General features: G+C 46.5%; 1 protein-coding gene across 1 annotated transcript in view; it reads left to right on the plus strand.

Moving 5' to 3' along the window:
* Positions 1 to 18,285, plus strand: part of etv4 (ETS variant transcription factor 4) — a 27,919-nt gene continuing 9,634 nt past the window's right edge. The window contains exons 1-4 of the mRNA XM_041962004.1: positions 1 to 151; positions 625 to 715; positions 898 to 945; positions 5,482 to 5,535. Coding sequence (XP_041817938.1) covers positions 95 to 151; positions 625 to 715; positions 898 to 945; positions 5,482 to 5,535 — 250 coding nt within the window. The 5' untranslated portion in view covers positions 1 to 94. The remainder of the gene's footprint in view (positions 152 to 624; positions 716 to 897; positions 946 to 5,481; positions 5,536 to 18,285) is intronic.

An 18,285-nucleotide genomic window follows, 5' to 3' on the forward strand; every position in this document is an offset into this window, starting at 1 on the left:
CACGCAGCTCCATTCACAAGCCGCGCTCCCTCCTCTCCCTGCAGGCTGGTGGATCTCACTCAACTCAGCCTAAATGACCACAAACGGTTAACGGATGGATTATAAGATGGATGGATATTTGGACCAGCAAGTGCCTTACACTTTAGCAAATGTACGTATGGATGAACACTCCTGTTAACTTCGGTGCTTTTTTTGGTGGTTTTTAACGCGCTCGGCTGCCGGGCTGTATCTCTGTCCGTGTCGCGTCTGCACGAGTTTTGTGCCGAAGCAGCTGCGATAGAAACTAGTTCTCACTTCGCTCCAAACTGCAGCGAAACCCCGACAAACTAACGCGCAGCCAGCGCCGCGTTTCCGCGTGTTTGTCCGCGGGTTTCTCCTGCGGGATGCGCCAAACGCTCGCTTTCTTCAGACTCCACAGCTGACAAATGCCTGATTTTCTGCTCACTGTAGCTGCAGCAGGCTCTCATTCCCGTCTCATTAAAACATTATTTCTTCTTGATCATTTTTGTCCAAAGTGTTCTCCCACATTAAACATGGCTTTAGCTCTGTGACACTGATGTGCTGGAAATGCGCTGTTGGAATCTGCTTCTCTCTTCTCTGCTAACATCTGTGGGTTTTTTGCAGAAGTCGCATGGAAATGGGCCCCTAAATAGACTCTTGATGGCAGCGAAAAGGAAATACATGGACACAGAGTTACCCCCTCAGGAATCTGAAGGTAAAGTAGTGGAAGCTCCCAGTTTTGGCCTCTGGTGTCTTTACATGACGCATGTTTACATCATGGTCTATCAGCCATATGTCAGTCTGAGAGCTTCAAATATCATGAGGATAAGACACATGTTAGTAAGTTAGCCAGTCGTTCTGCTGTGTGCTCATTAGACTCTTTATCTTTCTCTTCAGACCTCTTCCAGGATTTAAGCCAACTCCAGGAGACATGGCTCACAGAAGGTGAGATTTGCCTGCAGGCTGCTTTTCCTCTTAATTTGTATGTTTCTGTGATGATTTCCTGTTAATGACAGTCTGAGGCTCGGTGAGGTGTCTGTCTGGAAAGATTGACACAGAGACCTGAAAGATACATCAAATATTATTCAATATTATACGCTGCTCTCCATCAGCCATAAAAATCACAAATCTGTGAATGCTCATCGTTTCCTGGTTTTCTGTCAGTCCCACAGTGTTACAGCGAAGTCTTATCAACGCACTTTTATTGAAAAGCTTTCATAAAACTGTGGCTGTCCTGAAAGAAAAAACGACCTCCTCAGTTAAACTGAACCTCACTGGCGAGCCCAAACCTTCTGATGCTCATAAACCACACAACACCAAAAACAGAGGCCAGAGAACACAGGCAGGACGTTATTAGCTCTGAGCATGTCCTATTTTGGCCATGTTGGCATGTAGCATGCGTGCCAGCCAGTGGCCAAGGCAAACAAACAGGCTGTTTGGCTTGTGTCACTCAAAGGCTCATAGCGAGGCCCACTCAGAGGAAAGTGTCAGCTGGCAGACTTAATGAGTGAAATGATGATAGAGTAATTAAACAGTAAGTCAAAGGAGGGAGACAACATTGTGTCTGTTTTCTGGGGCTAACCTGGAGCACCACAGCGGCAGGACAGCCGGACTGAACGTGCTTCCAGCTGCACCAGGTGTGAATTTCACTTTGCTGTGTGGAGGTTTAAAGGGAAATGCCACTAATGTTCGACATGTAATGTGAACCACATCAGCTGGTGATCCAGTTTAAAGTCCTCCTCCACAGAAAAGAAATCATGTTTTCTTATTGTTCGAGCTTCACTGTGCAGAATGATGCGAGAGCAGCTGGACACTGGAAGGCTGTTTTCACACGAGGGAACGTTTCTCACCTCCAGTCTGAGGTTGCGAGTGATTTTTGCGACGTCACAACTGCTTTGGAAACCAATCGTGGTCTAACTTATACAGGTGTGATGTGGAGCTGAAGAGCTGAGAGGGCACACAGGAGACGTTTCATGTCTGACAGTATTCACAGTCAGATTTTAGATTCTCGTGAATGACTGTGTCGTTTTGAGAGATGTTTGTGTGCTCTGTTGTGTTTAGAAATGTCTTTAACTTAGAAACATCACATCCCAGTATTCACTCAAAGCTGTGTGCAGACTTTGTTGAGCGGTTGCAGTCGGAGACTCTCTGGCAGCGGTTTAAATCTCCCCGGCCAGCCGAGGGGGAACAATGCCGTGGCCACGTTCCCTTTCTCGCCTTTTCTCATGCGGCGTTAAAAACCGGCAAGTTCGCTTCACGCCAGTGTCTCACGCAGACAAAGACACAAGAGGCCATAAAAGTGTAACAGTGGATGTTGCTTCAAAGTTGGAGCCTCTTTGTATTCACAGATTTCACGATGAAGACCACCCTTACAGGTTCACTTCACCAAAAATGAGTCACCTCACTACGATGGAGGTGAAGAGAATTAAGATGAAATAAGATTAAAATTAAAAAATGTAAAAAGTTTTAATTGGAACTACTTTCTTCCAAACACATAGTTCCTGTGACAGCCGGCGTGTTGCTGTTGAATTGTCTAAATATAATCTTCCAGATTAATTTTCCATTTACCTCCATCGTTCTGGTAGAATCACAGAGAAAGATCTCTAATAAAACCAAAACCATCTGCATGGCCAGACACCATGTGAGGACAATGAGAACGCAGTTTTTCGTTTGTGATTTTGGTGAACCGACCTTTTAAAAGAAGACCTTATTTTATTTACTGAATTTGGAGATTGGGTGGCAGCGTATTGTGGAGTCGCAGAGCGAACGAGGCAAAAAAAGAAAAGAAAAAGCTGGAAGTGTAACTTTATCAAAGTGTTATTTAACCCTAAGTACTGGCTTGTTTTCAGCTTCCCCGGCTTAGACCTCTCCTTTCCTGCTGCATTAATTAAAGACCTTATCATGACTGATTGCAGTTGTGAGGGATTCACCAAGATTGTAAAAGCTGGGTAGCTGCAGGGAGGTTTTTTTTTCCTGCCAGAGGAGAGCGGAAGCAAGACAGAAAGGGTGAAGTACTGAGTGGCGAGAGTTCAGGAGCTTGTCACATCTTGTCTCATTTTGGCCTTTAGGTTTATATGACTGAGGCAGCTCAGCCCCTCCCAGGATCTCCCACTGAGAGAAAAAAAAGTCATTCAAGGTGGCTGGAAGCGTCGAGGAGAACGTCGTCTGTGCTCGTATAAACACTCTTTCCTTCTTGTGCTGACTTGCATCTCAAAGCCCCTGACGAGGTTCCTGGAAACAAATCACACACACACACACACACACACAGGCGCGAGCACACGCCGCTCGCGGTGGCGATAATGTTTGATGCTCATCGTCACCGTTTCTCTCCTCTTCACGAGGTCCAGCGTGTTCCGTCCCGGACACGTTGAAACTCGTGGAAATGATTGATTGTTGGATCTGCAGGACTAAATATTGGCGGCTGCTCTGTCTCACACAGCAGCTTTATTTCTCCTCCCCGAGGGCAAAAGACTGAAAAGTTAAAAGGGGGTAATATTATTATGGTATAGTAGTCCACAGGATGCAGAGTTGTATAAGAAATCGATGTCATTTATCTGAACATGCTCCAAAACGCCATCATCCGGTTTCCTCTGTACAGGAAGGAGGAGAGTGACGACAAGAAAGTGCATTTGAATTTCTTATTTCCTCTTTTTGTGCTGTGTGTCTGGCGCTCTCTCTCTCTTGAGAGAGAGAGTTTTGGTGTCTGTGCTGTGTATCATTGTCTGGATGAAGTGAAAGAGAAGAGGCCGTCGGTTGATTCCTGGTCAGATTTCGGCTCTTGGTTTGTGCAGCGTCACAGTGGATTCTGCAGAAGTCTGCTTGTGGGGAAAAAGAAGACATGTTTGATGATTTTTTTTTTTTTAAGCGAGGAGGGGGAGTCTTTTGTCCCCTTTGAGTGAGCTGATGGCGTTGAAGTACCAGCAGCATGGTGTTACTTTATTTTGTTGCCCATTACGCCCCTGATTGACTTCATGATATTTAATGATACCCATCAACTTTTCCCTGCCGGTTAGCTCGTACCGTGACGTAAGTGTGAGTCCCGGCAGTGGAAACACTTTAAAAAGCCCAGAACCTTGCGGAGCTGGAGCGATGCCAGACTAAAAGGTTGCTAGACCTGGTTCTGCTCTGCGTTTAGGGATAGGTCGTTAACTCGACGGTAGGCAGTAGACGGCAGCGCGCTCGTGTCTCCGGGTGAATTTGACCTCGTAGCCTCTTGTAGGGTGTTGGCAGTCGATGGATTTGGGCTTTTCTAACCTGTTTGTGTGACTCAATGTCCAAAGCTCAAAGGGACAATTGTGAATGGGTTTGGATTCCTAAAAAAAGAAAAAGAGCTGTACAATAGTGTCTGGCTCTGCTGCACCTGGGCTTGGCACCACCGGCTGTGCTTTTTCAGTCAGATCCTAGATGAGTTTCATCATGAGAGAGTCTGAAACCTTACGCCGCTGCAGCTCGTTACGTGTCGGATCCAGATATCACACGTACCGCACCGCCGCATTGACTCGTCTATTTTTACAAATCATCGCAAGCTGGCTGTCTCTGTGACACGTACTGTCCACGGTTAAGCCTCAAAGCACTTTGACTCGCGTGTTATCGGCTGAAATATGGACTTAACAGTAAAAGATCTGTAGGAAACACTCATTCACACTGAACAGGTGCTCCAGCTTCAGCTTGACTTCTTGCTTTGAGTCCGGTTTCCTCGTTCTTGGTTCCTCGACTGCGCAGCAGATGAGATCCAGGCTGCTTTTAGCACTTTGGGACAGAGGTTGAATCTGAAAAGCTTTTTCATGACAGATTTCAGCCAGAGAAGCCAGTTTACTCTCTTCTTCTACAGTGGAAATAGAAATCTTTTAACTGCAGGTGACTCAAACTCGACCACTGATGTGCAGATCTCAGACTACTTTGAGTTGTCGAGAGGAATTACATGTCTCGATTAGGATGTGTTAATGGATGTGGAGGGAATTAATTTACCATCTGCTGACTGGACATCAACTTTCTTCTCAAAAGTAGCAGATTTATAAATAAAAGATAATTTGCCAAAAAGGATATTATGAAACAAAACGCTATATTAAAGGATTAATAATGATAATAATAATAATGATAATAAACTCTTTTATTTTGAATAGAAGCAGGAAGAAATAATAATGAGCTGAGCTTTAAATACATACAACCACACACATAAAGATGATGCTCAAGGTGTTTTTAATTGGCTGAAATCTCAGCTTCAGTCAAAAGTCGATGCTACAGAGAAATATGAAATGCTACGTGAAAGCAGGCCGGCAGGTTTACATCTGTGATGGCGTTCAGGAGCTCCGTGATCTCGTGTATTGATCCGCAATAAGTAAGAAAAGTGAAGGTGACCTGCATGAAGCCCAGCCTGGCTCTGAAGAGGAAAAATAAGGCAGAACGAAGAAGGAAATGAGACAAAGAAAGGTCAGATTTGGTGTAAAATATAATCATAATTATGTTTCCTTCTAATTTCAGCTCAGGTTCCTGACAGCGATGAGCAATTTGTTCCTGATTTCCACTCGGAGAACTGTGAGTAACCCTCTTTCAGTTTCTGTGTCCTCTCAATGTATGTGTATAAATGTACTGTCAGTGTGTCCATGCCGCTAAGTGGATTTTTACATGCCCCAAAAATCAGATTTTCTGACCATATGCTGCACAGATCAGATCTCTTTTTTATTGTTTATTCAATCAGGTATTGATTCATGCAACATACAGAGCTGTGCATGGACAGTCTCAGCCATCTTCAGATCTGGCCGGTCGGCCTGTTTGTGTAATTCCAGCTGAAGTGTGCATGTCAGGAGAAAGTGAGGATGAAACCAGTGGTCAAATCCTGGCTGTCAAACCGCCAGAGGCTTCGGTGATGTTACAGTAATCTCCTCGGCAGAAACAGGAGGCCTAATGAGCCGTCGTGAAGTGAATTTGGATGCTGGCATCACGTGCCGCCGTCATCCATTTGCATGCCTTTGAAAAGCTGAATGGGTCGGCCCAGGAAACCAGTAAAAAATGATTCAGGGTCCAGGTTCAAAGATGGCCCTTTGTGCACATCGGAAGGTGTAAAATGGAAAAGCAAATTCCCGGGCTGCACAACTGAGCGGCCATTTGAATGACTTTCCCTTTCTTGTTCTGCGTCTTAACAATGGCCGCTCAGGATCTGGGTGGGAGTACGTGTTGTTCTGCAAACAGTTTTTTCTGTCCCATTCAACACCCTGCAGGCTTCTCCACCTTCAGCAGCGACAAAAACGGTTGGAGACATAAAGAGAATTTGAAATACCTCAAGAATAATCTCATGAGGGTTCATACAAAACCTTGAAAGTTCAGAAAAGGTTTAATTATAACAGTTTTTGTGCTGTTGTGCTGAGAAAAAGCTTGAATTTCAACATCTAGTGTTAGATCGTCACAATCACCCCTTTAATCCAAAGAGCTTTTAATGTTTGAAAGGAAATGATCCCATCATGCTTGTTTGTTGCCTCCTAGCTCGCAGTAAGTGATGATGATCAAAGTTAACATGAACAACTGCTAAAGTAAAAAAGTGACAACAAACATTGATCTCTGAGGGTTTGTAGCATTTCTTTATTTTTCACTGTTGAATTCATGGCGACAATTTCGATGTGACGATTTAGATGACTTCCAGAGTTTGGAAGGTACCTTGAAAGTGCTTGAAAAGGCCGTGAAGTAAAAGCGGCAGCTTCAGCCGCGGTCGGAGGCACTTCCTCTCATGTGTCTTTTGTGTGTAAACATCATGTGATTTAAGCAGCTCCGAGTCACGACCGGTCGGCCCCTCGGTGACACATGCCCTGTGCGACATTGTCGCTCCGTGTTGGCCGACAATGCGGAGGAGGAAGTGCAGATGAACCCCGGGGCGGGCAGAGGCCAAGTCTACTTAACCCCCTGACCTGTCAGCCAATCAGCTGTCAGGCCTCTGCTAACGGTTGACCAGGGTATGATTTGCGGGGTCAGGAGGGCTCCGGTTTGACGGGCAGCTCACTTATACACCGCAGAGACAGTCCCGCGTTGGCAGACGGTGTCCCTGCTGGTCCCAGTCAGTGGCTGCAGAGCCCAGTTAGAGCGTCTCTATTCAGCTTTGACTTGTGAAGAATCGAAGCTGACAAGCGACTCGAAATATATTCATCTTAGTGTTTGTTCTAGATCCTGTACGTGGTCTGTGAAACATTCAAAGGCTCGTCTCTTCCCATGCTGAACTAAAGGCATTCTCAGTGTCTGGCGTACCTTTAAAAACAGGTGACTCACCTGTTTTGGAAACTCTAGCACATAAAAAAGAGGCCTAATCCCAGGTGACCGGAATATAATTGAGGCTTGCATTGAAAAGGCGGCCTGGTGAAATTAAACATTGTTGTTTACTGAGTCAGGTCGTTACCTGCAGGGGTGTGGTGTTGACGGAGAGAGGGAGCCGGCGCGACAGCGAAGGAAGAGGCGCAAAAACACTGGGACATGTTGGAATGCTAGATTAGGGAAGAGGAGGGGGGCGAAGGAGGGATTGTGCAATACCTGCACATCTGGTAAATCTATCTCATCTGGTTCATTCTCCCTCAGCTCGCAGCTAACAAGCGTGCTCTGTCTGCAGGCTGCCATTGAGGAAGGTTACACAAACATGCAGCTTTTATGTACTTGCTGACCTGTGTGTGTGTGTGTGTGCGTGCGTGCGTGCGTGCGTGCGTGTGTTATCAGAGCTGAACTCCTGATTGCACGCAGGTCTTAAAAGAAGTGATTTCAGTCTGAGGCTCGTGAGTGGAGGTTTTCGGGGCTGACGTCCCCGCCCGGCGATGGGCTGTCTGTCCGCTGCCTGCGGGGAGCAGACACATGGAGGTGTCGCTCAAATGCGTCGTGCACATACTTCATGATGCGGGTCGTCACTTTTTGTGCTGAAGGACTCTAAAAGGCTTCGGCGAGGCGCCGCCTGCGCCCTGAGCTCGTTCTTCTTTGTCCAAGTATGTTGTTTACACTCGGAGCAGCTCGAGAGATGTGACCCATTCATAAATTTTCTTCCCCGTGTGCGTAAGAGGAAGTGTGCCTCTCCCTCCCCCCTCCCTCCCTCGGTCCTCGGCCGCTCTCTCCTTCGCTCTTCATTCATAAAAAAGCCCAACAGTACTACAGATCCCCCCTCTCTGACACCCCCTCCTCTCCAAGTGGATACTCCAAACCCCTCCCTCCCTTCCTGTGTCTGTACAAACTAAGTCGAATTTAAAAATCTGGACCCCCCCTCCCCTTTCCCTTTTCTCTCCACACACACACACACTGAGTGTTCCAACATGTGAACTAATTCAGCCATTTCGGAGCTGTGTGGGACAATTGTTTAGCTTTGTGCCTCGCAGTAATTATGTGGGAAGTTGTGGCTGCAGAGCAGCGTTACTGTGCTCTGAGAGAGAGAGAGCAGTGAAGGAGAGAACGCAAGAAAAGGAGAAACGAGGGGCGAGGACAGAGGAAGAAGAGAGGCAGAGGAAAATATGGAGCATGAATCCCCTTCATGCTTTTTATTTCTGTTTAAATGCTTTGTATGCAAAGTTTTCTTCTGTTAAACCAGATTATTAACTTCTGGATTCATTGTTCAGTTTATAAAAGGTTCATAAAATCTTCATTTATATGTGTGTGTATATATATTTTCCCTAAACCAAAAGATATTCAGTTCACTATCAGGTCAGACAAAGAAGAACGTAATATTTAGCTTTTATGCTTAAAAATAAATTAAATGATAAATTAAAGGTCAAAAAGCTGCAGGTCAGTTTGGAACGGACAAAGACAGATTCCAGTAAACCCTCCCTGCAGCGTCTCTCTGCCTCTGTGCGTTCTGCTTTGTCATGAATTCACAGCCGTCCTCTTGTTTGGCTGCTTTTTGTGGATCAGAACTGGCCCAATCAGGCCCTGTTTGGAGCATGGGCCGATGGGTGAGTCGAGCCCCTCCCTCCCTCCCTCCCTCCCCAAAAGAGAAACATGCAGCTCTGTGTTCTCCACTTTCCAAAATACAGCTGCTATGCAACAAAGTGTGCAGAAACAGCCAGGTGCCTGCCAGACATGCCTGGATACCGCCCGCTTCCTCGCTCCGGGGGGGGGCTTGTGTTTGCTGCGGTGTTTTGTTTTGCTTAGTAAAATGGTTGATTTCTCTTATGTGAAGAGATGATTTCTTTTGACAGCCTCTCATCCACTTACTCATGCACACACACACACACACACACACACACACACACACACACACACTCTTCAGGCCTGTAGTTTTATGAATGGGTCGGTTGTGAGAGACTGGCTGAGGCAGCAGATTGAGAGGAGTGAACCTTCATTCATGACTTTGGGGGGGACGTTACTCCACCGCTAACAACACCTATGAGAGGTAGAAGCTCGTGTTCCTGTCAGCCGTCATGCAGCTACGTTTCCTCTGGATTTCAGCTTTTCTGCGTCTCTCCAGTTTCATCTGAACTTCCTTTCTTTGGTGAACTTGTGTTTCAGCTGAATCTGTTTTCAGGTTTGGGTGCTAGTACAGAATCGACAGTTAGTGCTCGTTTAGCCACAATTAGTCAATCGAGTCGAGTGAAAACGGGTTTGTAAATGCAGAGTTTGATTCAGAACCGCCCTGTCAAAGCCGGGAGGCCGCGGGGATTCGAGCCAGGCAGCACAGCCTGAGCGTCCGCGGCGTGGCTTTGTGAATGGACGGCAGTGTGCGTTTTATTACAGGAGAGCGAGGGGAGGTGTGTGAGGACGGAGAGAGCGGAGCGGCGCTCATGTACATTTCTATGGCGTGTTTGTGTGTTTACCTCGACTGCGCTCTCTGCAGCTGGAACGTTCTGTCTGCTCGAATGCGAGCGCAGACCGAAGAGGAGAACAGATGCTGTGAAGGAGACGGGGCGAGGCCGTAAAAACAACAGTAGTTGGACTTGAAGCGGTCATTGATGAGAAGATACTGGAGTGTGTCAGCTGTGAAGAAAGAGCCCAGACGAACATGTGTGGACGAGGAAACGGCCAAACTGTCCATTTCAACGATCCATCACAGCTTACAGACAGGCCTCAGCTCAGCTTTGACAAACTGTACCTGTGTATATGTGCAATGAAGGATTGTTAGCCACATCAGGTGTGTTCACTTGTTCTACCTCCAAATGAGATGATCTTTCTAAACTGAGTGAAGAGGCTCGTGTGCTTCCAATAAAACCCTTCTTGGATCGTCAGTGTCTGAAACTTGTAAAATACCTTTGCGACGTTGGAGCTGAGGGAGTCATGTGAGGCAGCTTTCGTTTCCCAAACCAACGATTGGACGAAGACGGCCACTTCAGGCAGCCCCTGGCCAGGTGTGCAGAGGTGATTGAGTCGGTTTTGAACAACGTTTCTCGTGCGTCAGGATTTTTTCGGCTATGAACGCTGTTGCCTTCAGGTGTTTGTTTCGTAGGAACTTGATGGTTTGAACTCTGACCTTCAACCTTTCTGATCGTCTAACCGCTCGTGTTTCTGGCGTCCTGTGAGTTTGTCATAGCGACGTCATGTTCCCATATTTTAGCAGTTACTTTGGTGAGAACAAAGTAATCGTGCTGTTAAAAATGAGGGGATCACACTTGGATCTGTTTTACAAAAGCCTGCACACATCGGTGGAGGAGGCGGCTGCAGGGGGCGGACCTACAGTAACCTGCTGACACAGGCCAGGAGGTGTGCAGAGCGAGCTGAGAGCCGGCGTACGGACGTATCGATCCTTGCTGATCCGGGACAGGGGGTAGGAGGAGGTCGGGGGGGGTTGATAGATGACTTGATAAAGATAAAGCACAGATAAATCAGCATGAAGCCAGATAGGGGAAGCAGAGGGGTAAGAGGGGGTCACGCGTGCCGTGAAGCATTATGGTCGAGATCCTGATCGAGAAACTGAGAGAGGGTGAAGGGGGGGTGCGAGAAGAGCTGGAAGAGCTGTGGATGTGCGGTGTGCGCTGATAATTCCACGTAAGGTGTCCCGGCCTTTGTCTTATCTCCTCCTGATAAAGCACATGTACAGGCATGCATCGCCACATAGGCGAACAAATAAATGAAACACGCCCCTCCCTCGCATCCATGATACCCCGGTGGTGGGTGGGAGCTCATTATATCATTTCAGTAACGGTGTGGGGGTGGATCGATAGCTACATTAAACATTAAGAGGGGACAGCTATATTGGGGGCTGAGGGATTGAGAGTGAGGAGTCAATATTGTGCCAGATTAATTACACCCAGCCGGGCCTGTGACAGGTTGTCCCTCTCGCTGCACATGTCCCGGGACGGGGATGTATTGTATCGGCTCCACTAAACAGCACGGAGCAGTGAGATTTACGACTGGTCAATGGCCATTTATAAAAAGCCAACGCGGCACAATTGAAAGTCAAGTGGACAATAGGGAAAACGTGAGATGTCAGAACATTTACCGATTAAAACTGTGATCGCTTGATGCTACGAAGACCATGCAAGTCGTATGAGGACTTGGATACCTTGATTTGCCTTCCCTCGTTTTCGGCAGAGTAACCAGAGTAAATGAGGGTTGGTATCACGTACCAGTGCTGACTGGTGTAGATTCATTGAGGAGATTCGGGGCTGAAAGTGCAGGAATCATTCTGAGAAAAGAGCTGAGTGTACTCTTCAGACAAGAACGCTCCCGTCACTGCAGACAGACGCTGCCGTCTATTTCCAGATGACAAAGGGGAAGCGAAACCTTGATGTCTGCAAAAAATCTACTGTGCTGCTGCCTTTCTCATGATGGGTGTCGCTCAGATCTACATCCTGTTGACCAATGCAACATGATGCACCAAAAAAAAAACCTTTTAACGGCCAACCAATATCTAAGAAAATAAATAAAATGACATTTGTGAGAAGGGCCACAGGGCTGTCCCGGCCAGTCGTCCGTCTCGCTGATACCATTGTACTTTCCATCAATCTCGTTAGGCTTGTTTGGCAGGTATCTGACAACCATTGTTTAAATATTCAAGGAGGCCGAAGCATTATCAGATGAGAGAGGGCGACCTGTAAATCAGATAGAGCCGACACTAATGGATCCAACACTCCCGGGCTCCCCGAGCAGACCCATACTGAAGCCACTCTCGGGCCCGTTGGCTCTCGGAGATGAAGATGAGCTTGTCAGTGCTGGCCGCGCTGCTTTTCTCTCTGTATTTTCCTGATTGTGCAGTGACCTGAGAGGCACATGCACACATGTCCTGCACATGTTTCCATGCACCAGTGGGATGGCTGGATACGATCTGCAGTCCAAACGGTCTGGATCATATTGTGCCGGCTCGCTTCCCGTCCCTCTCTCGCCCTCTGTTTCTCTTCCTCGCTCGCTCTCGCAGAGTTTTTCCATTGAGCTATAACCTACGAAGCCAAGACACAGAAAATACATATGTGGTCAAAATCGACCAGACCACGATGTGATTTCTGACATTTGGTATACTGTATATCATACTGTATACCATGTGAAACATAGAAATGCATAGTGGTGTTTGTTAGTCAGTGTGTTTTTAACTGAGATGCAACTGAAATATATGTAATTCATCTGTGCACAAACGAGCTAGCGTGTGGAAGTAGTACCCGGAAGTTAAAGTAACACAATCACGGTGTAGTAAAAGTCTTTAAGTGAAAGTACAAAAGTATTCCCATTAGAATACAAGTAAAGTACCAGAAGTCATAATGCAGATCGGCCCATTTCAAATTAGTATTATTGGGTTATAATCATGCGTTATCGTGTGGTGGGAGTTTATACTGCTGTTATATTTCGTATTAATCGTCTGACGCTGAAAAGTAGCTACAAACTAAAGCTGTCAGATTAAATGTAGTGGAATAAAAACACCTGCCTTCAAAATCTAATGAGGTAACATGTCAAGTAAAATAAAATGGAGCGGGAAGGCAATGTGTAACAAACGAACTAAAGCTAGCTCCTGAGTTTGCCACAGCAAACCTCATTAGTTGTTCCCCACCACTGGAAAATAGAGATTTTGATGAAAGAATATTTTTGATCATCAAGTTTTGTATCCTAAGTCAGCATCGTGGAGAAGGAACGCCAACTTGTCCTGCTAAAGGGAGGCTAGCTAAGTAGCCTAGCTAACTGTTTTATTTTGTGTTGTGAAGCTACACTATTACGAAGGAGTCGTTTTATTGAAGGAGCATGTTTTGGTTACAGTCGATAGCTCGACTAGCGTAACGGATCAGCTAACGACGTAACAACCGTATGCCCCCCAGCTGGTTGGTTATTTTATAACCGTTTTTTATTCTATTAACTGATTAACTGTCTTTGACCTACGATGATTGAACTTGCTTTAAGGCCAGCAGAGATATTTACACATTTAAATATACATTCACCTCATCGCCAATCAAATTCACGTCCCGGTAAGAAGATAACCCGGACGTGCGCGCTGGCGTCTCGCACGCCGTCTGCCTGGCTTCATTTGGAAATCCAGAGCAGCGCGTTTCTCAGTTAGCTGGGCTGAAACCTGTCAGACCTTTTTCTTAGCTTTGGACTTTGTCTCAGTGTGAAGCTCAGAGAGTCGGACGCTGTGCTTTCAGTATTTTATATCTTTCTAAATGTTTTGTGCCCATAAAAAACTGGTCTGAAACGTGCAGAACGTCAAAATGACCAGGAAAGTATATCTAACTTATAATGCATGTTTTGTACTTTAAAATCATGCTGTTACACCCCCCCCCCCCCCCCCCCCCCCGAGCAGCTAATGTCATTTACCACCCATGTGAATCAATAGCTTCCTTTTTAACCTTTAAAACCATCGTGGCATAATTGGCATCCTTGTTCCTATTGATCCGTCACCACATACGGGGGGGGGGGGGGGGGCAGGTGTAGCCGGCGTGCTTTTAGTGCATCTGTGCAGCATGCCGAGGCCTCGTGCTGCTTGTGCCGCCACATATCATATGGGATAAGAACCAGATCCCCAGATAGCCCCGCGACGGTTCCTCCAAGAGTAAGATCTGAATCGTGTTTGTACGATCGGACCCATTAACCGTATATTTACGCTGCGCTCACGTCTTCTTCAGTACAGCGACATCCAGTCACCCTGTTTGACGCTGGCTGACGTCCAGTGAGTTATTGTGAGCGAGGCTGTCATGTGCTGCAGACTTCCAGAGGCTTAAGACTTGGCCAAGTCGCACATAAACATCCAGTGTAAGACTCTCCAGATCCACTGCTGTCCTCAGAGTGGATTTCCCTACACCCGGGCCTTTAATGGTAGGAAATACTGGGTCTAAAACAAAAGGCCGCTGGAGTTCATCGTCAGGTCTCATCAGACAGCTCATTTACCGCTGATGTTAAGATGTTTGGCTCTACGTGAGAGTTTAATCCCCTGATTTTGTCTGTTTCACTGCCATCATCTAGGTTCTGACTAACAGCGTCAAAATGCTGGTTTGGACGGTGGATTAATCGAATTATTAGCCTCAATAAATCACCACCACCAGAAAGAGAGTTTGTGTGTGTGTGTGTGTGTGTGGTGGTGGTGGTGGTGGTGGCACCCCTGCTCCTGTGATTTGTTTGTGGTGGGTGTCTGTTGAATGGGACCCCCCCATGTAATGATCCCTCTACTTCCTAAAGCACTCAACCATGACCATCACCTTTCACCCTGCGTCCTCCCCCTCTAAGAACCAACATTTACATATGTAAAAGTCCCCCTCCACCCTGCCTTTAGCTGGGGGGTCATCTCTAGACCTAGAGCTCAGAATGGGAAGTGAATGGGAGACGGTAGAGAATAGCAAATAATAAGAAAGGAGGAGTTTGAAGTTTGAGTTGGGTTTGACTTGATGAGTCGGGGGGGGGGATCTGCTGAAGGAGATAAATACTCACATCTACACTTCTGCTCTATCTCAGAATGGTCTGTTTTAAAAGGCAACAGCTCTTGTGTACTGTATCTGTCTTTTCACTTCTAAACACCTTTCAGGTTCTTCACTGTGCGCTTCAGTTCATGACCTGACCCCCCCCCCCCTCGGTGGAGAAAGAAACAATGAAATATGAGGATGCCTGCGAAAGCGTGATGTAACACTTCACAAAGCAGTTAGAGGAGGTCGTATTGGCCCAAATAAAAGCAGGAAGAGACGGGAACCTGAGGAACATAACTCTCTCTGCATCCGTTTACAAAACTGCCACCACCTTATAAACCTCAGCAGCTAATCTGACATCTGGACAGAGAGATTTACTGTGATGTGCCAGAGAGTTCGCAATAGTTGGTGGAGACCAGAGTTTGTTTTAATTTAAGGACTATTTCTGGAACTGCAAGTTACATTAATTCCCAAATTATGTTTTTTTTAGGATTTAGGAATGGCGATGTTGGTCCGTTGTTTTTGTCTATATCAGAACAACTAGCCGATGGATTGCCGTGAAATTTGATTCAGATATTCACGCCCCCCTGGAGATAAATTATAATAGCTTTGGTGATCCCCTAGCCTTTCTGATTTAATCTGTCCAGTACTTTGTTTTATGACCAAATACTTTCAATGGCATCCCCGTCAGCTTCAGCTGTACTTTGTGGTTAGTGCTAATTAGCAGATGTTAGCATGCTAGCATACTAAAATGATGAACATGGTCAACGTTATACCTGCTACACATCACCATGTTAGCATTGTCATTGTGAGCATGCTAGCACACTAAGATAGTGAACGTGGTCATTATACCTGCTAAACATCAGCATGTTAGCATTGTCATTGTGCACATGTTAGCATGCTAGCACACTAAGATAGTGAACACGGTCGTTATACCTGCTAAACATCAGTGTGTTAGCATTGTAGTTGTGCTTATGTTAGCATGCTAGCACACTAAGATGGTGAACATGGTCAACGCTATATCTGCGAAGCATCCACATGTTAGCATTGTCGTTGTGAGCATGCTAGCATACTGCAGTACAGCTTCACAAAGCTGCGTTCATGGCTGTAGTCTCCCAATCCTGTTCAAATTTAGTTTATTTGTCAAAATCATGATGTTCAATGCGTTTTTAATTTTCTATTCAGCTCTGCGATCCAGACAAACACACAAACACAAAAAAACTCTCTGGTGCTCATTTTCAAGATTAATTAATGTTTCAGAGAGGTCCCACGCTGATAGCTCGAATCCCCCCCCACACACACATACGCAGACCCGTCCATTCCAGGCCAGACTGTTTCACGTGGAAGAGCCTCATAAACCGAGCGCCACATCGAGGCCGGCACTCCCACCAGTCGCATTAGTGGCTGTGCTCGGCTGCTCTGTGATTGGACTCATGCACACTCTCTGAGGATTGTTTGCAGTTCATGACCATGGAAGAGAAAGGGGGGGGGGGTGTCAATAGACAAACACACGAGTATTATTAGAGCGGCAGTCATGTGCCACCCTCTGTGTACTAGCAGACGAGCTGCCGGAGACTTAGCGGAGGCTGGAATCCCATCGCGTCTGTCTGGGAAATCTGGGTAAATGCTGTCTAATCCTGCTGATCCTCCCCTAAAGCCAACACTTCCTCACCTGCCTGGCTGCCATGGGAGAGTGAGCACAGGCCAGAAATAGGACGTGATGACGATGAGCAGCGCTGTTTGATTGTGCGACTCAACATGTTCCCGCTCTCAGTCAGAGGAACAGGTGCAGGTGAAATAAACACCTGTGCAGCAACAGGAAGGAACTTTTAAAGCAGGAAAACACAGAAGTCCTTATATCTGAATTCTTGTTTTTGGCAGACAAGATTAAATCAGTGTTTATGAACGAAAACACACCGAGGCTGTGTGATGAAAGAAAGAAACCAGAAACTAAGAATAATTTTCCCTCTCAGAATATTCAACTTACAATAAAAAAACAACAAATCCTCACGTTTGCAAAGCAGCAATCAAGTGAATGTTTGGTATTTTTACCTTATAAATGACTGAAATGGTTCACAGATGAACCAACTAATGAAGTTGCCACTAAGTGCAACTCTTTTAAATCTTAATCTTTAACATGTTTTATTCCAGGAACAGTTTTTTAATAAATGTTTTAGCTTTGAGAGTCCAGCAGATCCTCCGGCTGTCTGTGGTTCAACACACTGTAATCTGTTCTCACTTTTTATTCTTCCTCCTTCGTTTTCTCACTTTTTATTCTTCCTCCTTCGTTTTCTCACTTTCAGTCTCTCCTCAGCGGAGCAGCCGTCTCTGGCCTCCTTCAGTCAGCCACACGTTCTCCTCCTCCTTTTTTTGTGAATGGACGACAGTGTGTAATTACCTGGGCTGAGCTTTCAGTGTGGCCTGCTCCGTCAGCTCCACACCCACTGCACACACACACACTGCACACACACACACTGCACACACACACACACATACACACTTTCACAAGAGCACACGTAGAAACAGACGGGCCGAGATTGCTAATACACACACACACACACACACACACACACACACACACTCTCACACTCATGCACACACACACACACACATACACACACACACACACACACACACTCTCACACTCATGCACACACACACACACACATACACACACACACACACACACACACACACACACACGCACACACGCACACACACTCTCACACTCATGCACACACATAAATACAGGCCTCCCCAGCTGGAAGTGCACAGCTGCTGCTGTTTACCCTGTCGGGACCAGAAAAACATCCTGTACAGTTCTCCGGGTGAAAACCTCCCCTCACATAATAAACACGGGCCCTCGGCACAGTTTGAAGCTCCACTTTGGGTGGTTTCTGTGGCCATCGTGGCAAAGGTCCCCCCCGGCAGTCCTGCTTGATCGACAGTTTGGTGTGCGGGAGATTGAGTGGATGCCTTTGTGGAAACGTGAAAATATTTTGGACTTTAAGGGAATATGCGGCAGGTTATCGCCCCCCGTCCCCTCTTCTTTTGTGACCCTCTTGCAAAAAGCAAAGCTTCCAAGCGATGGCCGACGTCTGGATGCCAACAGCAGAGAAATGCTGCTCTAACAGAGGTGTGACATGCTTCCATCAGTCCGCAGACGTCTCTCTGGCCTGTACCGTCGTTTAGCTTCAGCCTGACTTTGACAGAGGAAGTTTTGGCTGCTGTTGTGTCTGGAAGAGTGAAGAAAAGTGGGCGAGGTCACTTTGGGCTCTAAATGACTGCTGGAATGCAGGCGTGTGTGTTTTTGTGAGCTTGTTCTCAGTGTGTGTGTGTTTGTGCGCGTCCGTCTGCAGCCCTGTGTTTTGCAGCTGACAGTCACTTGAGCGTTTTGGCTGGCACGTAAAAGAGATTCCTGTGCAGACAGAAGTATTTGCTGTTGCCTTTAGCTCGACAACAGTAGTATCGGGGCAGGGCCGGGTGAGAAGAGAATATACAAATCCTGCTGCGCGTGTGCCAG

Source organism: Chelmon rostratus, chromosome 21 (assembly GCF_017976325.1).
Source record: "Chelmon rostratus isolate fCheRos1 chromosome 21, fCheRos1.pri, whole genome shotgun sequence".
Classification (NCBI taxonomy): domain Eukaryota; kingdom Metazoa; phylum Chordata; class Actinopteri; order Chaetodontiformes; family Chaetodontidae; genus Chelmon; species Chelmon rostratus.